The sequence below is a fragment of the Melanerpes formicivorus genome, unplaced genomic scaffold (genome assembly GCF_026170545.1).
Source record: "Melanerpes formicivorus ecotype bairdi unplaced genomic scaffold, bMelFor1.0.p_v2 SCAF_39, whole genome shotgun sequence".
In the NCBI taxonomy this organism is placed as follows: Eukaryota; Metazoa; Chordata; class Aves; order Piciformes; family Picidae; genus Melanerpes; species Melanerpes formicivorus.
The window spans coordinates 4,088,743-4,109,164 of NW_027142391.1; the positions used below are offsets into that span (position 1 = coordinate 4,088,743).

The following is a 20,422-nucleotide window of genomic DNA, read 5'->3' on the forward strand; positions in this document are numbered from 1 at the left end:
CAAAATGCTTCATGAATCTTTCATACCCAAACACACACACAAGAGGCCCAACAAACACCTGACATTCAGCTCAGGCATGTAAGAGCAGCAAGCTGTGAGCAGCAGGCAACCCACTCCACATTCACATCTGCAGAGCAGGAAAGTGACTTTGAGGAGGTGAGATATGCAATTCTTCACTTCCAACTCACTGCTTCAAAATGCAGTCTGAAGCAGTAGTGACCCAAGAGCTGAACAGCTGGCAGCAGCCCAAGCAGCAAATATGCATCTTGGGGGGATCAGAATATTTTAAGGAGTCAAGGAGTCTAAATCCACTCCTACCCTTCTGCAAGGCACAAAAAAAACCACTGGGAGAAAACCAGTGAGTAACTCATCTGCACTTTGTGTAAACCCCAGTCACTGTGAGCTGCTTCTCCCCAGAGTGACAGAGAGAAGTGCAGCCCTGCAAAACTCCAGACCTTTGTGAAATGGAGAAACAGGGACCTGAAGCTGAAACTAGAGAAACAGTGAAGTATTAAGCAGGAGATGAGAGAGGATCAGCAAAGAAACACCCTCTGCCAACTGCACACCCTTCAGAAAAGCAAGCATGCAAATATCCACATTCAAACAGACAAATAACTCACTAATCCTGTTAATTGACTGTCCAAAGCTCCTTATTAAGTTAAACATCAAAAGTAGGCCATGTTAAGAGCTACTGTTCCTCCCAGTTCCCTTACCTCCCCCCTCTCCTTGGCCATCCTTTCCTCTGCAGAAAGACAAACCCTGAAACCATCCATCTCTGGGTCAACACCAGTGACTGCAACGGCACACACGGGCCCAGCCTCTGATGGATCTCTTGGCCCAAGACCACCTTCCACTCTTTCCATTTTTCAGGAGCTTTAATTGCCACCTGAAAGAAAGTATTTATCAAACAAGAGAATGAAAGTATTTATCAGGAAGAGGATGAAGAGGCAGCATTCAGATTTAAGCCAGCACCAGGCATTCTGCTGCAAGGCAGTGGGGAAAGTGTTTCTATCACCTCAATCATCTTGTCTGGAAAAATTATCAACCCTGGAGGGATGTTTGCTGTTCCAAGCTCCAACCATTTGCAAAGCAGCTTCCTGACTAACCCAAGTGACACAGAATAATGCTGCTGTTATGAATATGCTGCAACATTAACAGTCCTCCTGGAGGATTTCTATTTCACAAGGAGCTATAAAACCATTTCCAAGTGGCATAGTATGAAAGTAAACAATTATCCAAGGTTTGGTGAACGCTGAAGCACAAGGTACAATAAAGAAAGGCAACATCAACATGTGTAAAGAGAGAGAGAGAGACAGTAATTTTTCCACATCAAGCAGAGATAGCTTGGCAGATCTCACCTGTTTGTTAAATACAGAATCACTTCACAAAGGCAGAACAAATCTTTATGCTAAACATTCCTCCTGTGGTTGGTAGTGCTGGTTAAACACATCACCACTGCGCTCTCTGTTCAAAGGAAGTCTCCAAGATGCTATCACAGTTTACCCATATATGTTGCTACATGTCATTAATCAATCCTCTCCCCTTCTCCTTCCCCCATTACCATACAAAAAGAATGCCAAGCTTTGGAGTGCTGCTTCTTTCACCAGGCAGTTATTTTTTCTTGAAGACATTTTTATCTTCAACAGCAACACCAGGAGTAACTGGAACAAGGTAAAACTGCTTAAAAGGAGAGCAGACACTCTCATGGAACACAGACTTATACAATCATAGAATATTTTGGGTTGCAAGGGGCCTCCAAAGCTCATCCAGTCCAACTCCCCTGTAATCAGCAGGGAGATCCTCCGCTAGATCAGGTTGCCCAGAGCCTTGCCCAGCCTGACCTGGAATATCTCCAGGGATGGGACTTCAACCACGTCCCTGGGCAACCTGTGGCAGTGTTCCCCCACCCTCATGGTGCAGAACTTGTTCCTAACATCCAGTCTAAATCTACTCTTCTCTAATTTCAAACCACTGTCCCTCATCCTATCACTGCAGGCCTTTGGGAACAGTCCCTCTGCAGCCTTCTTGTAGCCCCCTTCAGGTCCTGGCAGGTCGCTATTAGATCTGCCTGGAGCCTTCTCTTCTCCAGGCTGAACAAGCCTAGCTCCCTCAGCCTGCCCTCGTAAGCAGAGGTGTTTCAGGCCCCTGATCATAAAAACCAAAACCAACTGCCATGTAACCCTGAAATAATTGGCTCCATCCTTTCAACATGAAATGCAGCCCCTTCCAAGATGAAAGGCAGCAGGCTGCCCAGTGCATTAGTGGATAATCTCCAAGAGGCTGACGTTAACTGCACGTTTGAAAAGTGACCTTCAGGAACACTCATCCTCTCACAAGGCTGTTAGGCCCTTTGTGCTTGGAAACTCTGTCTCAATACCCAGCCTGTAGTTTTATTAGATTTAGGCCATGCAATGGGGAATGAGGTAGGGTGGGGTTTTTTTTGGGGGTGTATTTGGAGTGTTGCAGTTTGGTTTGGTTGTTTTGCTTTTAAAAAGCGATGCTGCGTTCTCCTTGTTCCTGCCAATTCACTTTCAGAGCTTCTGTCACAAGGAACCAAAGACTGCCAGGAGCACACCAGCGACTGAATGAAGGGATCACAGCAAAGTGTAGTCATGTCACACCCTGGGCTGCATCAAAATAAGCACAGCCAGCAGGTCAAGAGAAGTTGTTCTGCCAATTGACTCTGCTCTGGTGAGAACTCATCCTGAGTGCTGTGTCCAGCTCTGGAGCCCTCAACACAGGAAGGTCTTGGACTGATGGAGCAGGTCCAGAGGAGGGCCACGAAGATGATCAGGGAGCTGGAGTACCTCTGCTATGAGGACAGGCTGAGGGAGCTGGGGGTGTTCAGCTTGGAGAAGAGAGGTCTCCAAGGAGACCTAAGAGTGGCCTTCCAGCACCTGAAGGGGGCTACAGAAGGACTGTTCCCAACGGCCTGCAGTGATAGGACGAGGGGCAATGATTTGAAATTAAAGAGAATACTTAGACAGGAAGTTCTGCACCATGAAGGTGATGGAACACTGCAACAGGCTGCCCAGGGAGGTGGTTGAGGTCCCATCCCTGGAGATATTGAAGGTCAAGCTGGACAAGGTTCTGAGCAACCTGGAGCGTGGTGCTGCTGACTGCAAGGGGGTTGGACTGCATGTTCTTTGGAGGTCCCTTCCAACCCAGACCGTTCTATGATTCTATGTACCCTGGAAATAGGTCAATTTTTCCAGTATGGTTACACTACTTCTGTTCAGACATGGCAGTCAATTTTCCTACATGGAGAAGCTGAGAGTGAGACTACATCACACAGAAAAACCCCAATGAACTGGGGTTATGTTGATCAGTAACAAGCCTGTTAGTCATTCTGTCTGCCACACGTGCTGCGCTCCTTGCAATAAACTCAAACAGAAAGTTCAGCAAGTCCAGATAAGATTAACAATCTCTGTGTTGCTTTCCAAAGCTGTCATAATTGTCCACACAGGAAGGGGGCAAAAAACAGTCAACTGGAAACAAATAATTAACTATGAGTTGTAGGAGAGGAGGTAAGAGGTCAGCTGAGCACTCTGTGTCACTTGCATGGCATGGAAAAACACTACAGTCAAACCATCAAACTTAACTACCTTCCTCCTGAATGGTCTTGTGCTTCTTACCCAAGAGGAACAATCCAGCTAACAAGACTTGAACTGTGGGAAGGATAACAAAGCAGGTTGCTTCCTGAATGAAGATATTCTCCAGGTGCTGGAGTTATGGATGTGTGTATGTTTTAATGGACTGTGACGGAAGAGTTGTTTAGCAGACTGAAAGAACCACGTTCAGCAGCGCAGGAGGACACCAAGCTCCTTCTGGCCTTAGCCAGGGGCACAGGCTTCAGAACAAGAACAGCTATTCCCTGTGCTGACATGCAGGTTTCTCAGAACATCTGCTTGTTTAAAATAGGTTAAATATGTGGGACAAGATGAAAGCATTACAAGATACAGCCATTTACCTGTGTCACACAGGCTCACAGGATGTTACAGGTTGGAAGGGACCTCTGGAGATCATCGAGTCCAAGCCCCTGCCAGAGCAGGACCAGAGAATCCAGCACAGGTCACAGAGATCCAGATTGGTCTTGAAAGTCTCCAGAGAAGGAGACTCCACAACCTCTCTGGGCAGCCTGTTCCAGTGCTCTGTGACCCTCACACTGAAGAAGTTCCTCCTCGTGTTGAGGTGGAGCCTCCTGTGCCGTAGTTTATATCTGTTGCCCCTTCTCCTATCACAGGGTGCAACTGAGCAGAGCCTGTCCCCCCACTCCTGACCCCCAGCCCTTAGGTATTTATAAACATTTATTAAATCCCCTCTCAGTCTTCTCCAGTCTAAAAAGCCCCAGGGCTCTCAGCCTCTCCTCACAGGCCCTTGCTCCAGTCCCTTTTTTGGTTGCTTCCTTAGGAGAGCTCCTGTTCTACATTCGGTGCTCTGGCAACTGAATGGAGAAACCATTAACCATTTAAACCCAAAAAACCCCAGTGACAAAAGCCAACAAAGCCACAAGCAACACAAACTACTTCTCCTTACAGTCAGTCACAGCAGCCCTTGAGCAGGTTAACATCCCATAGTGAGAGCTCACGTAGGCACAAATTCCCACAGCACCCTTGCAAAGTCCAACCTTCAAAGACGTATGGAAAGTGGTGTGGGGGGGGAGACATGTCTGTGAATATCACCACTGAGAAGCTCAACAGCAAGTTCTTACAGTGGCTGTGGGGCTTTACTTTGGTTATTTGTTTATATTTAAAACCATGCAGGCCCTCTGAACTTGCATTTCCTTCCTCCAAAGCAAGCTGCTGCTAACCCAAACATCACCTGCTCCTTCCTCCCTTCAGAAGAGACACCAGAGACAAGGCAGCAGGACAGGTTTTCTGTGACTCATGTTTCCCTAATCCATCAAACACATGCTCCTGCAAAGTGGTCTCATAATTGAAACCATTCCCATTGTCAAATGCACCAACAAGGCTTTTTCTGTGGCTCACTGGCTATTTTTCACTGTGGTTTGGTTACTCACTAGATATTTGCAACATGACCTCAGCCACCCAGGAGGACCCAGAGAGCAGGTGGAGAGCCTGCAATCTCCCAGCACTGAGGTGTGGGAAGCTCACAGCCCTCAGAAGGCTTCACAGAATTCCTCCAGAATGCTTCAAAGCTAACAGAGGAAGCCTCCTAACAAAAGGGCTTTTACCCTGCTACAGGAGGGAATCAGCAGGCACTCCTTGGTGCTGCTCAGAGAAGATGCAGGTCCCTCAAACTTCTTGTTTTTCAGCACTTGCATCTTGGAGGCCGTGCATCCCGTGGCCAGCAGATGCCCTGGGGAGCAGGAAAGCAGAGCTGCCAGGAACCCAGCAGCCTTCAAGCAACAATGTCAACATTAATTATTACAGACACAAAGCAAAATAACACAGAGACAACAAAGCTTTGGCAGCATCTCCCTTGCTTTCCTGCTGCCCTCTCAAAAACACTTCTAATGAAATAGGATGGAAATCCCCACTACATACTGCAGACGCAGGTGACCTTGGGAAGTGGGGGAGAAAAGGAATAAAAGCAGATGGATGACCTTAGCAAACTGCCTGGGACTCAACAGACCAGCTCCTTCCCAGCTCTGTCCTCCCACCTGCTGACAGCCCTTCAGGAACAGCCAGGTAGAGGCAAATTGGATCTATCAATGTCCATCCACTGGGCATCCAGGAGCTGTGTTCTGCCCCTGCACTGCTCAGTCTGCAAAGACTTCAACTACAGACAGGAACCCAATTAAACAAACTACCTCTGCTCATCAGCCTTCCTACGGCCAACAGAGTATTACAGCTGCAATGAAGCTACAAAAGCTGGAGGCTGATTGCCAGAATATTTGGGAAGCAAGTTACACAACAGGCTCTTTTCAGCGCTGGAGGAGAGAGAGAGAGAGAGATTCCTGGAGAGAGAATGAAGGAGGAATACCCCAAAAATCAGTAAGGCAAAGAACTTCTTATTCCTTAGGTAGGAAGTCTCTGCTAGTCAGGGAGGGTTTGGCATTTGGGTTTGGGTTTTTTCCTCATATTGACATGACCTTTACAGAACAACAACCCACAACCCAACACTGCACCAGAGGCATTTTATCTACAGCCTGCAGGATTCCATCCACATTTTCAGCTCTGAGATGACAACCAAAGCAATCAAAGAGAATGTGAAACTCCCTCGTCAAAATTTCCCAGCTCTCTTCTACCGAAGTTGGTTTGAAAAGGTCAAACCCAAACTTTGGTCATTCAGAAAACCCTCACTGTGGTTTGGTGCAAACAAATCCCCAGAGCCAGCTCCTCAGTGGTGACTCACATGCAGTTGGTACATGCTGTTTCATGGCTGGAGCAATGAACACTGCCATGGTCCCAATTGCTAAATGCCAGCGTGGCTTTTTGGAGTCGTGACTCAAAGACTGAATAAATATGGGATGAGGACTGCAAAAGTGATCAGATGAGATGGGGAAATGACTGGGCAGTTTTCACTCAAACACTTATCAATGCCATTGATTTGTCTCCAGCACTGTTAGTGCTTCAGTGATATTACTATTCTCCATGGAAGAGTGTTCAGGAGATGCGTGGGGCAAGCGGGGTCGTTTGTAACAACCGCCAAGAGCAGCTTATGACCTTGGTTTCTTTCTCTACAGTAGACAGACACTTAGTCAGTAAGTGTTTCTACAAGTAGATGAATCATTAGACAGATTCACAGATTGAATGGGGCTGGAAGAGACCCTCAAAGGTTGCCCAACCCCCCTGCACTCCACAGGGAAACCTCCAACTAGAGCAGGCTGTCCAGGGCCACATCAAGGCTGATCTTGAATGCCTTAACCACATCCCTGGGCAACCTGCTCCAGTATTTCCCCACCCTCATTATGTAAAACTTCCTCCTGATGCTCAACCTACATCTCTCCTGCTCCAGTTTCAAACCATTGCCCCTTGTCCTGTCACTCCAAGCCCTTCTGAGCAGTCCCTCCCCAGCCTTCCTCTAGGTCCCCTTCAGATACTGAACTGCAGCTCTAAGGTCCCCCTGGAGCCTTCTCTTCCCCAGGCTGAACAGTGCCAATTCTTTCAGCTTGTCTTCACAGCAGAGGTGCCCCAGCCCTCTTGATGACTTTTGTGGCCTCCTCTGGATCCACACCAGCAGGTCCATGGCTCTCTTGTGCTAGGACTTGCACTGCTCTGCAGGCTCACTAGAGAAGAGTGGCAGAATCACCTCTCTCAACCTGCCACCCACATTCCTTTTGATTTCCATGGACCTCTGGGACAGCTATGGGTTAAAACTCTCTGGTTGTTCAAATCTAACATGACTTGAGCTTCCTCCTTTTCATCCTGTAGCTGAAAAATCATCTGAATCATTTCTGAAAGGCTAAGTTTAAGCAATTTGTGTTCCTCTGAACCAAAACCATTACTCACCTTAGAAGAATACAAATAAGGGAAAGACAGGGAGGAGAGCTTTATACCCCCAGCGAGCAGACAAATTCTTTTCAGAAGTGTTTAGCTCACAACAAAAGAATGTTCAAGAAAAATAATCCAAGATCCATCACACTGAATGCCACAGATTAAGAACATGAGCTGGGATTTGCTAACCCAATACATCTTCAACGCAGCGCTGAAGGTGGAAGGACTTTGTCCCTGTCACTTCATCATGACAAGGTGAAAGCCCAGGGATGCTTCCCCCAGTTATTCTACACACTGGATCTGACTGAGAAGTGGGAATTCAGATAAATGCATTTTTCCAGGTGCTCCTTAAGCAAGGTGCAAGGTTTATGGCACAGATTTTTACTCCCATCTGCAGAACAAAGCCAGAGTCCGAACTGAACCCCACCTACTTCTGATGTTCTGCCAGCTGCTAAGCCCTTAGAAACTGCAGCTGGACTACTCTAACATCATGAAGGGAAACCTCCACAGAGAGGGTAGTCTGTGTGACACTGACACTGCAGAGAAGTCAGCCAAGCTCGAGTGAAGCACAACAAGCCAAGGTGAAGACCACTGCCCGGGCAAAAAACCCTAAGCCCTTACCACACTGACCACCAAGTATACATCTCTGATGAGGTCATCAGGCCAGCATGGCACCACCTCTCCTACACAGCCAACAAGCAGGTAGTTTGGGTTCTTAGAAATAAACAAGCATTTAAAAAATCCCTCTTAGAATCATAGAATCACAGAATGTTAGGGGTTGAAAAAGACCTCTAGAGACTATCTGGAGCAACACCCCTACCAAAGCAGAATGCACCAAAACAAAAATGCCTTCAAGTGGGTTTGCAAGGTCTTCAGAGGAGACTCCACAACCTCTCTTGGCAGTCTGCTCCAGGGCTCCAGCATCCTCATAGTAAAGAAGTTTCTCCTCATGTTGAGGTAGAACTTCCTGGGTTGCAGTTTATACCCAGCTGTTCCTTGTCCTATTAATGGACACCACCAGAAAGAGACTGGCACCTCTACCCTGACACTCTTTCCCTTACCTTGTGCTGCTAAGCAGAAAAGAGAAATCCAGGTAATGCAGTCAGCACTGCACAGCTGTCCAAATTCACTCTTAATCCTCAAAGTCTAAAGGAAACTTCAGAGAAGAGAAAGTAACAGATGGAAAAGTGTAAGGCTGCAGGAATAAGGCAAGCAGAGAGAGAAGGGCTCGTGTGTCTAGTTTAAAGAGGTTCCTTTTGGGGGAGGTTTCACTGGCTTGGTTTGGTTGATTTGTTGGGGAGGTGGCACAATTTATTTCTCTAGTTCCCTTTCACTGCAATTCAGGTAATGGAAGACTCGAGCTCTGGCACATCCTTAGCCATCAAAAACAAAACAGAGAAAGAAAAAAAGGAGGGAAGAAAAAACCATAACGAAGCTTACTGGAAACAAAGCTAATCAAAGCTGAGGAGTAACAAAGAGCAACAGCAACATGTTTGCTGTATCACATCTTTCAGGCTGGCCAAGAGCCCAGAGTTTTCATGACTTTTTTTTTCCTTCTCCCCCCCCTCCCATTTCCCAACAGCATCAAGAAGCCCTGGCCCAGGATGCCCAGCTCTTTACAAACTCTATTTGTAGGAGGTCAGCTTTTCATGAGGCCAAAAACTCAGCATGTGGAAAGCGTTAAGGCTTTCATGTTAGCAGAGGAGGTTCTTAAAACTACTACTGTTCAACTCAAAAATCTTGGAGCTTCACAGATCATTAGAGGTTTCTGAACCACAGAGAAGGGCAGAGTTAGCAAAATAAATCAAAAGTTCCTGTGGGATGTCCTAGTGCTTCACACAACATGAGGCACCAGGCACAAAGCAGGCTCAGAATTAAACAACAGGGAGGACTTCTCAAATTGCATGAGGAAAGAGCTGTTTTATAACCTGGAATGCAGTCTCCCTTTCTCTAAAGGTTAAAGTCTAGAGGCATGGTACAAAATAATTCAGTTTATGTCAGGGGCACCGGGAGGAAGGGAAAAGGGAGCACAGAAAATATGTTGGGGGAAGGGCAGGGGAGGAATCAGCTCAACTGTTCCACCCAACAAGAAGAATCTATTTCACCATGGCAATTGAAGGACTTAGCAGCACCCTTCTTACTGCTGCTGTACAGGAGTTTGGTAGCATAAAAAGAAACAATTCTGTCAGTTTTCTAGGTACCAGCTGACCAGGGTCAGTCAGGATTTGCCAGCCATCAGTACTGTCAGTATTTATGATTTTGACACTGATCTCCTACCACTTTGCTATTTCTTAAGACTCCAAGCTCTTCAGGAAAAACCTCTTTCATTTACATCTCTCCAAAAGAGAAGTTTCACATGAGGCTGGAACTAGATGACCTTCAAGGACCCTTCCCAACCAAACCATTCTAGGAAATAAAAGTGGAATTGAGAAAGTTACTCTTGAGAGAGCTCAATCAGAAGGAAACAAATCCATCAACAGGCTAAGATTTATAAAGAAGGGATGCAAAACCCTCAAGGTTTTCTGTGGCACCTGTTTTGGTTTCTCAGTGTTGGATGTCACACTAACCTGTACCTTCCTACCTAGGCTAAAATTAAGAAGTGAAGCAGATGCTGCAGCACAAATGTGGCTCTACCTGGGGCAACAGTGGGGCCAGAGTCAGCAGAAGGAGGTCCTTTTACTCCAAGCAAAATGCACCACCAGCACAAAGGGTGGATGCCAGTCTTGCAAGATAGCAGGAAAGGGAAACTCAAAGCGTAAGCACTTCACACAGCTCACAGGTTCATTATCTTTGTGTCTGAAAATCATTCAGCCTTCCTCCTACCCACTTGCAGAACAGGCCTCTCCCTTCACATGCTGCTGGGATAAAAGCAGCAGTGCTTTACCCAAAAGAACACCACCATCACCTCTACACAGTCATTAGCATTTTCATATCCTGAGAATTTGAATTCCATCGTACTCCTAAGCATTTTTCTTTCAGCCACAAAACAGAAAGGGGAAAGCAAACAAAATCAGACCTAGCAGATTTCAGCTTGTGAGGCTGGATGCTTCTTCAAGTACAAGGCTTTCAGAGCCTGCTATATTCACACACTGCCTTCGTTTCCCCTATGGCCCAGCCCTTAAACAAAACCCACAAACAAAACCCACTCTTAACTCTCTGCTCTCAGTTCATTCCATAATCTGTGTAATTCCTGGGAGTTTTCCCTGGCAAGAACAAAACAACAAACAAAAACTCCCAGCAATCAAGCACTGCTTCTTTCTGGAACAAAACTGACAAAATGAGTGCATCTGTCTCCTGAAGTTGTTATTGTCTTGTTCTCAGAGTACAGTTACAGCAGCACAGTACAGGGTACTTAGGACTGATATATTTGGGGGCTGCTTCCATGCCAAAGGAACACTGTAGATGCCATTCCTACAGTGCCATCTGGGGCAGGAAGCAATGGTTAAGGCCAATTGATGTGTTGTGTAAGAAGAAAGTTCATTTCATGCTCAGGGTGGCAGGCAAGGCACATTAAAGGTACAGTTTGCTCTCTGCCAACACAGGACTTCTGGGGTGGGTTTTTTTGTGGTTTTTTTGCTTAGTTTTGCTTTTCCCCCGGTGCAGAATCTTCTCCTCCTCAAATGGCTTCATCTGCTGAACCCCACCCAATCTGGACCACAATCTAAAGAGTGTCTGTGTTAAGGAACTGAAAACAGCTCCACACTCCAGCCTGGCTCTCCTGTAATGTGGCTCTCTTAACAGGTCAAAGCTGTTGGCATCCACAACCTCCCTGGGCAACCTGTTCCAGTGTCTCCCCACCCTCTCTGGAAAGAATTTCTCCCTCATATCCAATGTCAATCCTGTCAATGTCAAGCCTGTGAGCTGCCAACCAGCTAAAGTCTATCTTCAGTCATTAACTGGAGGGGAAACAACCAACCTGAAGGGTTTGGTGCATGACATGCCTGGAAAAGAATCTTGCTGAGGATATGCCACTCAGCTGTGAAAATAAACTACACAAATTCTCTGATAGGTATCTGGTTTATTCACCTGAGATTCACAGGACCTTAGGATTGATGTCTGAGTATTTGACACATTCTGACACTTGCTACAGAAGGAAAAGGCCAGGAAAGAAAAAGACAGAGGAAAGAAAAAGACAGAATAAAGAAAGCCTACAGCTGTTGATGAACAACAACTGTTCTAAGCAGGCACACCCCCCCCCCCCCTTCAGCAGGGATGTGAAAAGCAGAATTCACAATAGGAAAACAAACAAACCAAAATGCCTTATGACGGTGAATTATAAGCAGAAGGTAGGGAAAATGCAGTGCAACAGCACCATGAGGAGTCCCAGCAGCACTGTGTACTCTCAGGTGTTGAGGAAGACTCAGACAATACTCCATCAATTTTCCCAACAGTCCTGGCTCAGCCCCTCGGCCACATACCTTCCACTACAAAGCAGTTGTCCTTTTTGGCTCTCTGACAGAGCTCAATGCAATTGCCTAATGGCTTACAACAGTATTTTTCCCCCACCTACCTCTAAAGGCTCAGAGAAAAATAAACAATGAGTTTCAATCATGTAATGTGAAATAATAATAAAAACACCCCAGCAGAGTGCAGAGCTGATTTATTACCCAGGCTAAATGCAGCTCTAGAGTCCAGTCAGCACTGGAATACACCACCTGCTTTTATGCTCTTCACCTACCAAGGTTTCTCAGTATGAAGCTCAATTAAGCAGCCCAGGTTTTGAGCTGTCAACACTGTACCTCTAGAACACAGAACAATAACATGGAGAATTTCTTCATCACAGATTCATAAAATGGTTTGGATTGGAAGGGACCTTGAAGATCATCTAGTTCCAACCCCACTGCCCGGGGGTTTGACACCTTCTGCTAAAGCAGGCTGCTCCAAGCCCCATTCAATCTGGCCTTGAACACTTCCAGGGCCCCCTCACTCACAATCTCCCTGGACAACCTGTTCCACTGTCTCACCACCCTTACTGTGAGGAGCTCATTTTCTTAAGAGAGAGCTTGGGAGATGTAAAGTAAGTAAAACCAAGGCACATCAAGTAGTTCCTCCTTTGGTTTTACCTGCCTCAGCTGCAAATAAGACACACAGGTATGCCAGAGGGTATTTTGGTCGCTGGAAGATGGAAGTCCAATTCATAGTTTCATAGTTTCATAGTTTCATTCAGGGTTGGAAGGGACCACAAGGATCATCTAGTTCCAACCCCCCTGCCATGGGCAGGGACACCCCACACTAGATCAGGCTGGACAGAGCCTCATCCAGCCTGCTCTTAAACACCCCCAGGGACGGGGCCTCGACCACCTCCCTGGACAACCCATTCCAGGGTTTCACCACTCTCATGGTGAAGAACCTCCTCCTCACATCCAGCCTGAATCTCCCCACCTCCAGCTTCATTCCATTCCCCCTAGTCCTATCACTACCTGAGATCCTGAGAAGTCCTTCCCCAGCCTTCCTGTAGGCCCCCTTCAGATACTGGAAGGCGACAATTAGGTCACCTCGGAGCCTTCTCTTCTGCAGACTGTACAGCCCCAACTCCTTCAGTCTGTCCTCATAGGAGAGGTGCTCCAGCCCTCTGATCATCCTCGTGGCCCTTCTCTGGACACGTTCCAGCTCCTCCACATCCCTCTTGTAATAGGGGCTCCAGAACTGGACACAGTACTCCAGGTGGGGTCTCACCAGGGCTGAGTAGAGGGGGAGGATCACCTCCCTTGACCTGCTAGCCACACTTCTCCTGATGCAGCCCAGGATCTGATTGGCTTTGCGGGCTGCAAGTGCACACTGAGAGCTCATGTTGAGCTTTTTGTCCACCAGCACCCCCAAGTCTCTCTCCTCAGGGCTATCCTCCAGCCAGTCACTGCCCAGCCTGTATTTGTGCCTGGGATTGCCTCGACCCAGATGCAGGACCCTGCACTTGCTCTTATTGAACTTCATGAGGTTGGCCTGTGCCCACCTCTCCAGCCTGTCAAGGTCCCTCTGGATGGCCTCCCTTCCCTCCAGCGTGTCTGCTGCACCACACAGCTTGGTGTCATCAGCAAACTTGCTGAGGGTGCACTCAATGCCACTGTCCATGTCCCCCACAAAGATGTTGAATAAGACAGGTCCCAGGACTGATCCCTGAGGGACTCCACTTGTCACTGGCCTCCACTGGGACATGGAGCCATTGACAGCCACTCTTTGGGTGCGGCCATCAAGCCAGAACCACAGCTATAAACCGATGGCTACATGCTAGTGGCACTGGGCCCTGTAAAAGGCAGTTCTCAGAGCAAGGATTTCAGAGCTAAGCAATAGATACCTTTGGGACCTGTGAAGCTGAAAGAAAAAAACCCTCAAGAACCTGAAATAAAAGGAACACCTCTGGGATACAAACCACGAGCTGCAACTCAGGCCCAGGCTTCTCCACTGAAGCATGCAGTTGGCAGCTCTCCTCCCAAGACCTGGAATCAGTTTTAGGGATGAAGATGACAGAGTGAATACCTGAGTTAAACCTTTCTGTCTCTTCCAAGACCTTTCTGAAGCTTCTCTTTTATTAGCTAATAAAATGATGACATTTGCAATGGGTTTAACAGTTAAAACTTTTTAAAACAAGCCAAATCACAGCGACCACATGCACTGAGCACCCCCTTACAGATGATCTGGTCTTTGTCAACAGCTTTCAGCTCCATGCCACTTAAAATTTAGGAATATCTCCATCTGAGCTCAGCTCCTTTGGAGCTCAGCATTTCATTACATTCGTTGGCTTCCATATTCTGCTCCTGGTGAGAAGCGTGAACCGAATTACTGTTTGCCTCCTCAGTGCACTGCTTCACCTTAAAGCCAAACATATTAATTTAGTGTTCTCCTTCAATCAGCTAAGATTAGCCACACTCAAAGAAGAAGGAAAAGAAAAGAAGGGGCAAGAAAGAAAAAAGAAGTAAGAAAATAAAAAAGAAACAACATGTTCCCTACAGCAGAGTTTGTTATGCAAATGAATCAATGGTTTCACTTACACAGGAAAAGCAACTAACTGATGCCTCTGCCCATTTGTCAAGAGGGACTGAAGCCCAGCAGGAGATCTGCTCTGACTAAAGGGAAGGGGGGGGAAAAAAATAAAGAGCCAGGCTCTCATTTTTAAAATATGAAGCCTACAGCCCCTGTTTTACCAAGAACAAAACCCTCTGACTGCAATATCCATGCACTGGAAGCACTAGCAGCAGCGAGCAGAGATGAAATGAAAAGAAGCAGTGGCTGTTTATGTTGGCAGTCGCTTCAAACTCTAATGGAAAATTTCAGCCCTGGCTGCATGGAGGCTAGAACAAGTTATTAAGGAAAAGGGTTCAGCTTTCAAACAGAAAAGGCTTACATGGCTTGGCCCTTGCTGAACGCTCCTGCAGCAAAGAGGAGTCAGGAAATAATACTCCTTGCCTATGCAATCTATTAATATCCTATCATTAGGGGAATACAGCATCAAATAAAATCCATTTCCTTTGGGAAAGGAGTCGTGGCCGTGCCACAGACACAAACTCTGCTGCCGGCACAAAGAAGTGACACCACTCAATGCAAGCCTTAAACAGCCACGGCCGGGCTAACCAATCGCTTTATGCCGACAGACCCAAATCTATTCACCTCATTATCCCCCCTCTTTTGATCAAAGGAGAGCTGCTATTTGAACAATTATGGCGAGGGAGAAGCTTTGCCTTTCCTAGGCTCCCGAGGACCGTGCGCAAATATTAGCAATGCTGTTTGTTGACAGGAGCAGCGTGCGGCCTGTCCCCTCAGAGGACAAACACCTTGCCAGCCCGCACATATGGCAACGGCGGCGACCTTTCAGCCGCCACACATTTGCACTATTATTTAAGGGCTGCTCAGGAAGCCAATATTGTGCATTATGTAACACAAGATTAAGCATTAATGAGGCAAGAATGAAATTGTTTATCTAAACCTCAATCTAAAATTAAACAGAAGTTTATGCTGAAAGCTCACACTGCACTCGTTTTGTCTCCTAGCATTAACAGAGCACAGCTTCTTTAGTCTCTGAGGTAAGTCCCAGCAGCATTTCATTTGGAGAAAAAGATTTTTTCCTATCAGAAGAGAGAGATCTTTTTTTTTTTCCTACAGAAAAGTGATGCACATTTAGGTCTGCTGTGGATAAACACAGCAGGCTGCAGGTATCCTGATCTAAGGAAAGCAGCTGATGGTCATGGCTTGTGTTTACACCGTGTTTTAAAGCTAAATACAGAAACGTCCGCCCAGAAGCAAGACCTTTTGCTTGCACTCTGTCCTCTTGCCAAGCAGCCAAACCAAAAATCACACACCCCAAAGATACTCCTGTGCTCAAGAGGGAGGAGTTCAACGCAGAATTAGACCAAAGCCTCCATGCCTCCACAAAGATTCACTGTCCTCTTTTTAGACCTCGCAGTGATCAAGCAGCTCTACAGGGCTCACTAAGGAGCTTCATCTTGCCAGGAAAAAAGACAAGCAGACAATTAGACTGTGGTCACAGCCAGTGTCCCATCAGCTGTCCTTGGATGTCAGAGTCATTTCAGACCCTCACAACACTGATGAGTGTCACCCCCTGCCTAACAGGTTGAAGAGGTCAGAGGTACTTGAGTCTACTCCATGCCAGACAGTGTTTCCAAAAGCCCAATTTCCCTGCAGCATATACCATGGCTGTGGAAGGGTATCACACCTATGGAAGGCTGGCAGAGACACAGGCACAATCATGCACATCACTCCATTTCTAGCAGCTGAAGAACCAGCACAAGGTTTGAGTTCCAATGGTCAGACAACAAATCTGACACAAAGCAGGCTGCAGGAACTCCAGCCAGAGGAAATCTATTTCTTCTGGGACCGCAGACTTCATTAGTTCAGTAAACTGAAACTGCACCTGAACTAAAGCTTAGAGAAGTGTTTCTGAGAACCAGGAGGGTACACTGAGTGGGAACAGGACCCAGTTCTACATCTGAGCAAGCTGACACCATGACTTGGCATCCCTCCTGCTCCTGCTCTGATGGTACATCAGTGCCCTGCTCAAGCTCATGTTCATTCTGTGTTTCTATTTACCTTCCACATGTCACAAGCACAGAGCTGAGTTATTTACAAGAACACAGTAAGTCAATCCCCAACCTTGCAGGCACTGAAGTGCATTTATCTCAGGCCCAGCACCATTCTGGCGCTTCTAAACCTCTCAAATTGAAGTAGCTCAGTGTGCTCACCTAAAGAATTCAGAGAAGAATCTGAAATATTTGGAAAATCTCCTGTTAGCATAAAGTTTTCACAAATTATCCCCAAAGAGGGGGAATAAATAAGTCACATTTCCAGCCAAATCAGACACTCAAAGGAACATTTTTGCCAGCTGTGTACCTTGTACTCTTAAAACCACCTGAATTTGAATGAGTTACTAATGAAAGCTGCTTGAGTCACAGAGATGCCTCCAAAATTTGTTTCTTACCATGTAGAAGAATCAAAGTGCTGCTAGGCATGAACCCAATGAGAGCAGGATACATCAGCTGTGCCATTCAACTACGGCTGCAACAAGGAGAAAACTACTGAGGAGGAAGAGGAGAAAGAGAAAGCTGCAAGATGTATTTAAGACAGAGTGCAATGGAAACTCAAGAAAGCCTCAGAAGTTTTATTGAAGCTCATCTACATGGGAGCACCTTATCTCCAGAGTAGCACAAGATGAACACTTAGTGATCCAGCCTTTAAACAACTGCCTTTCCTTGATCCCTTTCACAGATACACAGATTGCACTGGCTGGAAGGGACCCTCGAAGGTCATCTTATCCAAACCCCCAGCAGGCAACAGAGAGACCTTCAAGTAGATCAGGCTGCCCAGGGCCACATCAAGTCAGGAGGCATGATGAGGTCAAAGCTGATTTCAATTCCTATGTCTCTTGCTTAGAAAAGCTTGGAAAGAATGCTACAGCTATATTCATACTGGTGCCCACTGAGAAGCCCTCTTGGACACCAGCTTTGAAACAAACTGGCTATCTGCAACAAACTGGAGGAGTGAAGAGACCTTCCAGCTTTGATATGCTGCAAGTATTTTGGTTCATAAAGATATTTTTTTCCTTGCTGGTTGCTCATTTAAAAGAAACAAATGAAGAACCAAAAGGTTGAGAAACTGTGTTAAACTAGTTAAAACCCACCCTGAGAAATACAGGCTTTCCCTACAAGACATTGTACATTAACTACAAAGAGGGGGAAAAAAAAGCCAAGGCACAATTCAAATAGGCCATTCCTTAACATGCCTGTGAGAACTTGGGAACAGTATGGCCTAATTCTTCTCTCTCCCCACAGTCACTTTACACCTTCCAATATCATAAAAGAAATCCAATGTCATATTCACCTCTGTATTCTGACTGCCTCTACAGCAGCAGGTTTAATATAAAATAGGCCTAGGCTCTCTGATATTTTTGTGCTTCCAATGTACTACTTATCTTCCACTATTGTAATGTTCCTACTGCAGGGCTTAAGCGATATTAGGAAGAGTTCTCCCCCAGTGAAAGCAGCACAACTCGTAAGTGGAAAGGCATTATACAAGAAGCCTGATAATAAGGAGATTTAACTTGCAGTGGGTTTTTGCAGAGAGGTAAAACCCCTGGCTCCCCTCCCCACTGGCTTCAGTGAGTGGTAAGGTAAACTCTAATAAATCAGAAGCGGGCAGGATGCATTGACCTCCAGTCTGTTTGCATTTAGGGCAAGTCGCTTTAAGAATGCCCCTGACTGATTTTCAAGTAGCTTTTGGAGACCTTGGGAGTTACCACAATGCTTTTGCTTCCACATCATAATTTTTTTGGAGTCTCGCCTCATGATAACAATGTTGCTAAACAAGAAAATGAGGGCTTTTTCCTTTTTTCCCCCCCTCAAGTGTTCCTGCCATTGCTAGAGGGTTTCTTCCCCAATGCCAAGAGAAAAATGGCAGGCAAATAGCTGACATTATTTTGGTGATGCAAAAATAGAGACAGACTCATTCCACCAGCCCTGTAATTTACATTGTTCATTATTCCTCTTTAAAGAGGAAAAGCAAAACTGGATAGTCAAACATTTAGTGCAGCCTTTATTCTGCCTGTCTTGCCTGAGTGTAACTGCTGAAAATTTTGTCTGAAAAAGATTGGGAATTGGGGGAGGAGGGGGGGGGGGGGAACCAAACCAGAAGTGAGATTTGTGGGCAAAAATAGGAAACAGAGATTAAACAATCTGCTGCAGGTCAAAGGTTGTTTGTAGATCAGCTACCACCAGGGGCTAAAAAAAACCAGCTCCAAACAATCAGCGTGCTGATTTCTTCTTGCTAAACCTCAGTGTTTAGTCCTCTTTGTAGTAAAAATTCAGACCTAGCACACCAAAAGTGTTACAGCTGAAAAAAATGGTAGCTTCTGTTAAGTTTTACACCAGTCCCAAACTTGCAAAACTTCTACAAAAAGCCTTAGGCCTGGTCTCCAAGTCTGAATGCAGAAGTCAAGCAGAACAAGCAGGGTCAGACACCTGCCCTCAGCTCTCATTCTTCCCTTTTTCCTTTCTCCTGCATGCTCCTTTTCTCCATCAGAAAGAAAAATGTATTTCACTGCCCCTGCAATTCAAACTTCAGAAGAGTCCTTTTGCCTCTCATTAACTTCACCATCAGCAAAATTAATTCCTGAAGTAAATCCCAATTTGCTCTCCATACCTTGCTAGGAGACAGTCCAAAGCAAAGAGGCATGGACTGCTGAAGCTGTGTGCTGGATTGGTGAGATGTTGCACAAGCAGCACAGTACTTCAGCATTCCTTCTAAGCTGTCATCTCTCCAGCACTGGGCCTTCATGTCCCCACATCCAACAGCAAAGTCTACCTACACTTGATGGGTAATTAACTGTTCCCATCTGTATAGAATCAAGTGAATATACATAGCAACTAAGGCACTCAGGAATCACTTCACCCTCCCCTTCCTATTTGACTGAAGTGGTGTTACTATTTACCAACAGCAGATTGTGGTATCACAGCATCATCTCACAAAAACACCTCAGAAGAGAATGGGAAACATCCTACAGTACGATAAGAGTTTATTTTTACAGCAATGCTCTTCCCCACTAAGCATCCAAATCCCACAGGCAGAGAAGTCTGAACAACCAGTTATGCTTGAAACATTTTCTAGATCACTAACAAACTGCTGGGAAATAAGTCTGTTTTCATAATCTCCCTTCTAAATTGAGAATAAATATGAAAACCACTCTCCAAACCCACCCTCCCAGCAGTTAAGTGACACCTGCAGAACAGAAACCGAAGCTTCTAGAGAAGCTTGGCAATTAGGACTAATGGAAAAGTAACAAGATTCCCAAGGCTTCCCAAGCCCTCTTTCCTTTGAAGAAGTCAACCACTCCTCCCTGTCCATCTTCCTCCTAAGCACTTGCCAGGATTTCCAGCAGAATGACAGTTATGTAAGCTCTATGAAGTTCAGCAGAGTAATAAGCCACAGATCAATTCAGCAGCTGGAGCCACACGCTCGCCATCCACGCTTCGGGAAGACGAAGAGTTAAACACAACCGCCGAATTCTGCAGGTCACAGGAGCAGCCACATACCTCAAGCCTTCCAGATTCAATTAGATTTGTGTTTTGTTTTCGGCTTTCTTTAATTACCCACTGCCATTTGAGCCCAACTGGGTGACATAAATGTATTATCCCATCATAATGTCAGAATTTAAAATTAGATTTGCTCTCCATAAATACACTTCAGCCAACCTGAGTGCCTCCGTCCAGCGCCGACGGCTGCTTTATGTAACCTTTCCTACGTGAAAAGCCTAAAAACTGCTCCCCCAATTACAGCTCCCCTGCTCTGGATAGGCATCTCTCTCGTCCATTTCTCCGGAGGGACTTAAGTTCGGGGTGAAAAGGAAAGAGTTTCGCAAGATCGAACAGCAAGGCAGCAGCAAAAAGCAAATTACATGAAGTGGGAATGTACTTACGGTCTCCTTATTCGGAAGCAACTCCTTTCGGATCCTGAAGAAGTTCTTGCCGTACTGCCGCAACCCCTTAATAAAACGTTTCTGTGATAAAAGATAACAAAAACAC

The 20,422-nt window shown here is 46.1% G+C and overlaps 1 protein-coding gene across 4 annotated transcripts in view; it reads right to left on the reverse strand.

The window, feature by feature from the left end:
- The window catches only part of RERE (arginine-glutamic acid dipeptide repeats), a 266,319-nt gene that overhangs the window by 34,795 nt on the left and 211,102 nt on the right, over positions 1–20,422 (reverse strand). For all 4 annotated transcript variants that reach the window (XM_068158322.1, XM_068158320.1, XM_068158321.1 and 1 more), the window contains one exon: positions 20,317–20,397. In XM_068158322.1, coding sequence (XP_068014423.1) covers positions 20,317–20,397 — 81 coding nt within the window. The remainder of the gene's footprint in view (positions 1–20,316; positions 20,398–20,422) is intronic.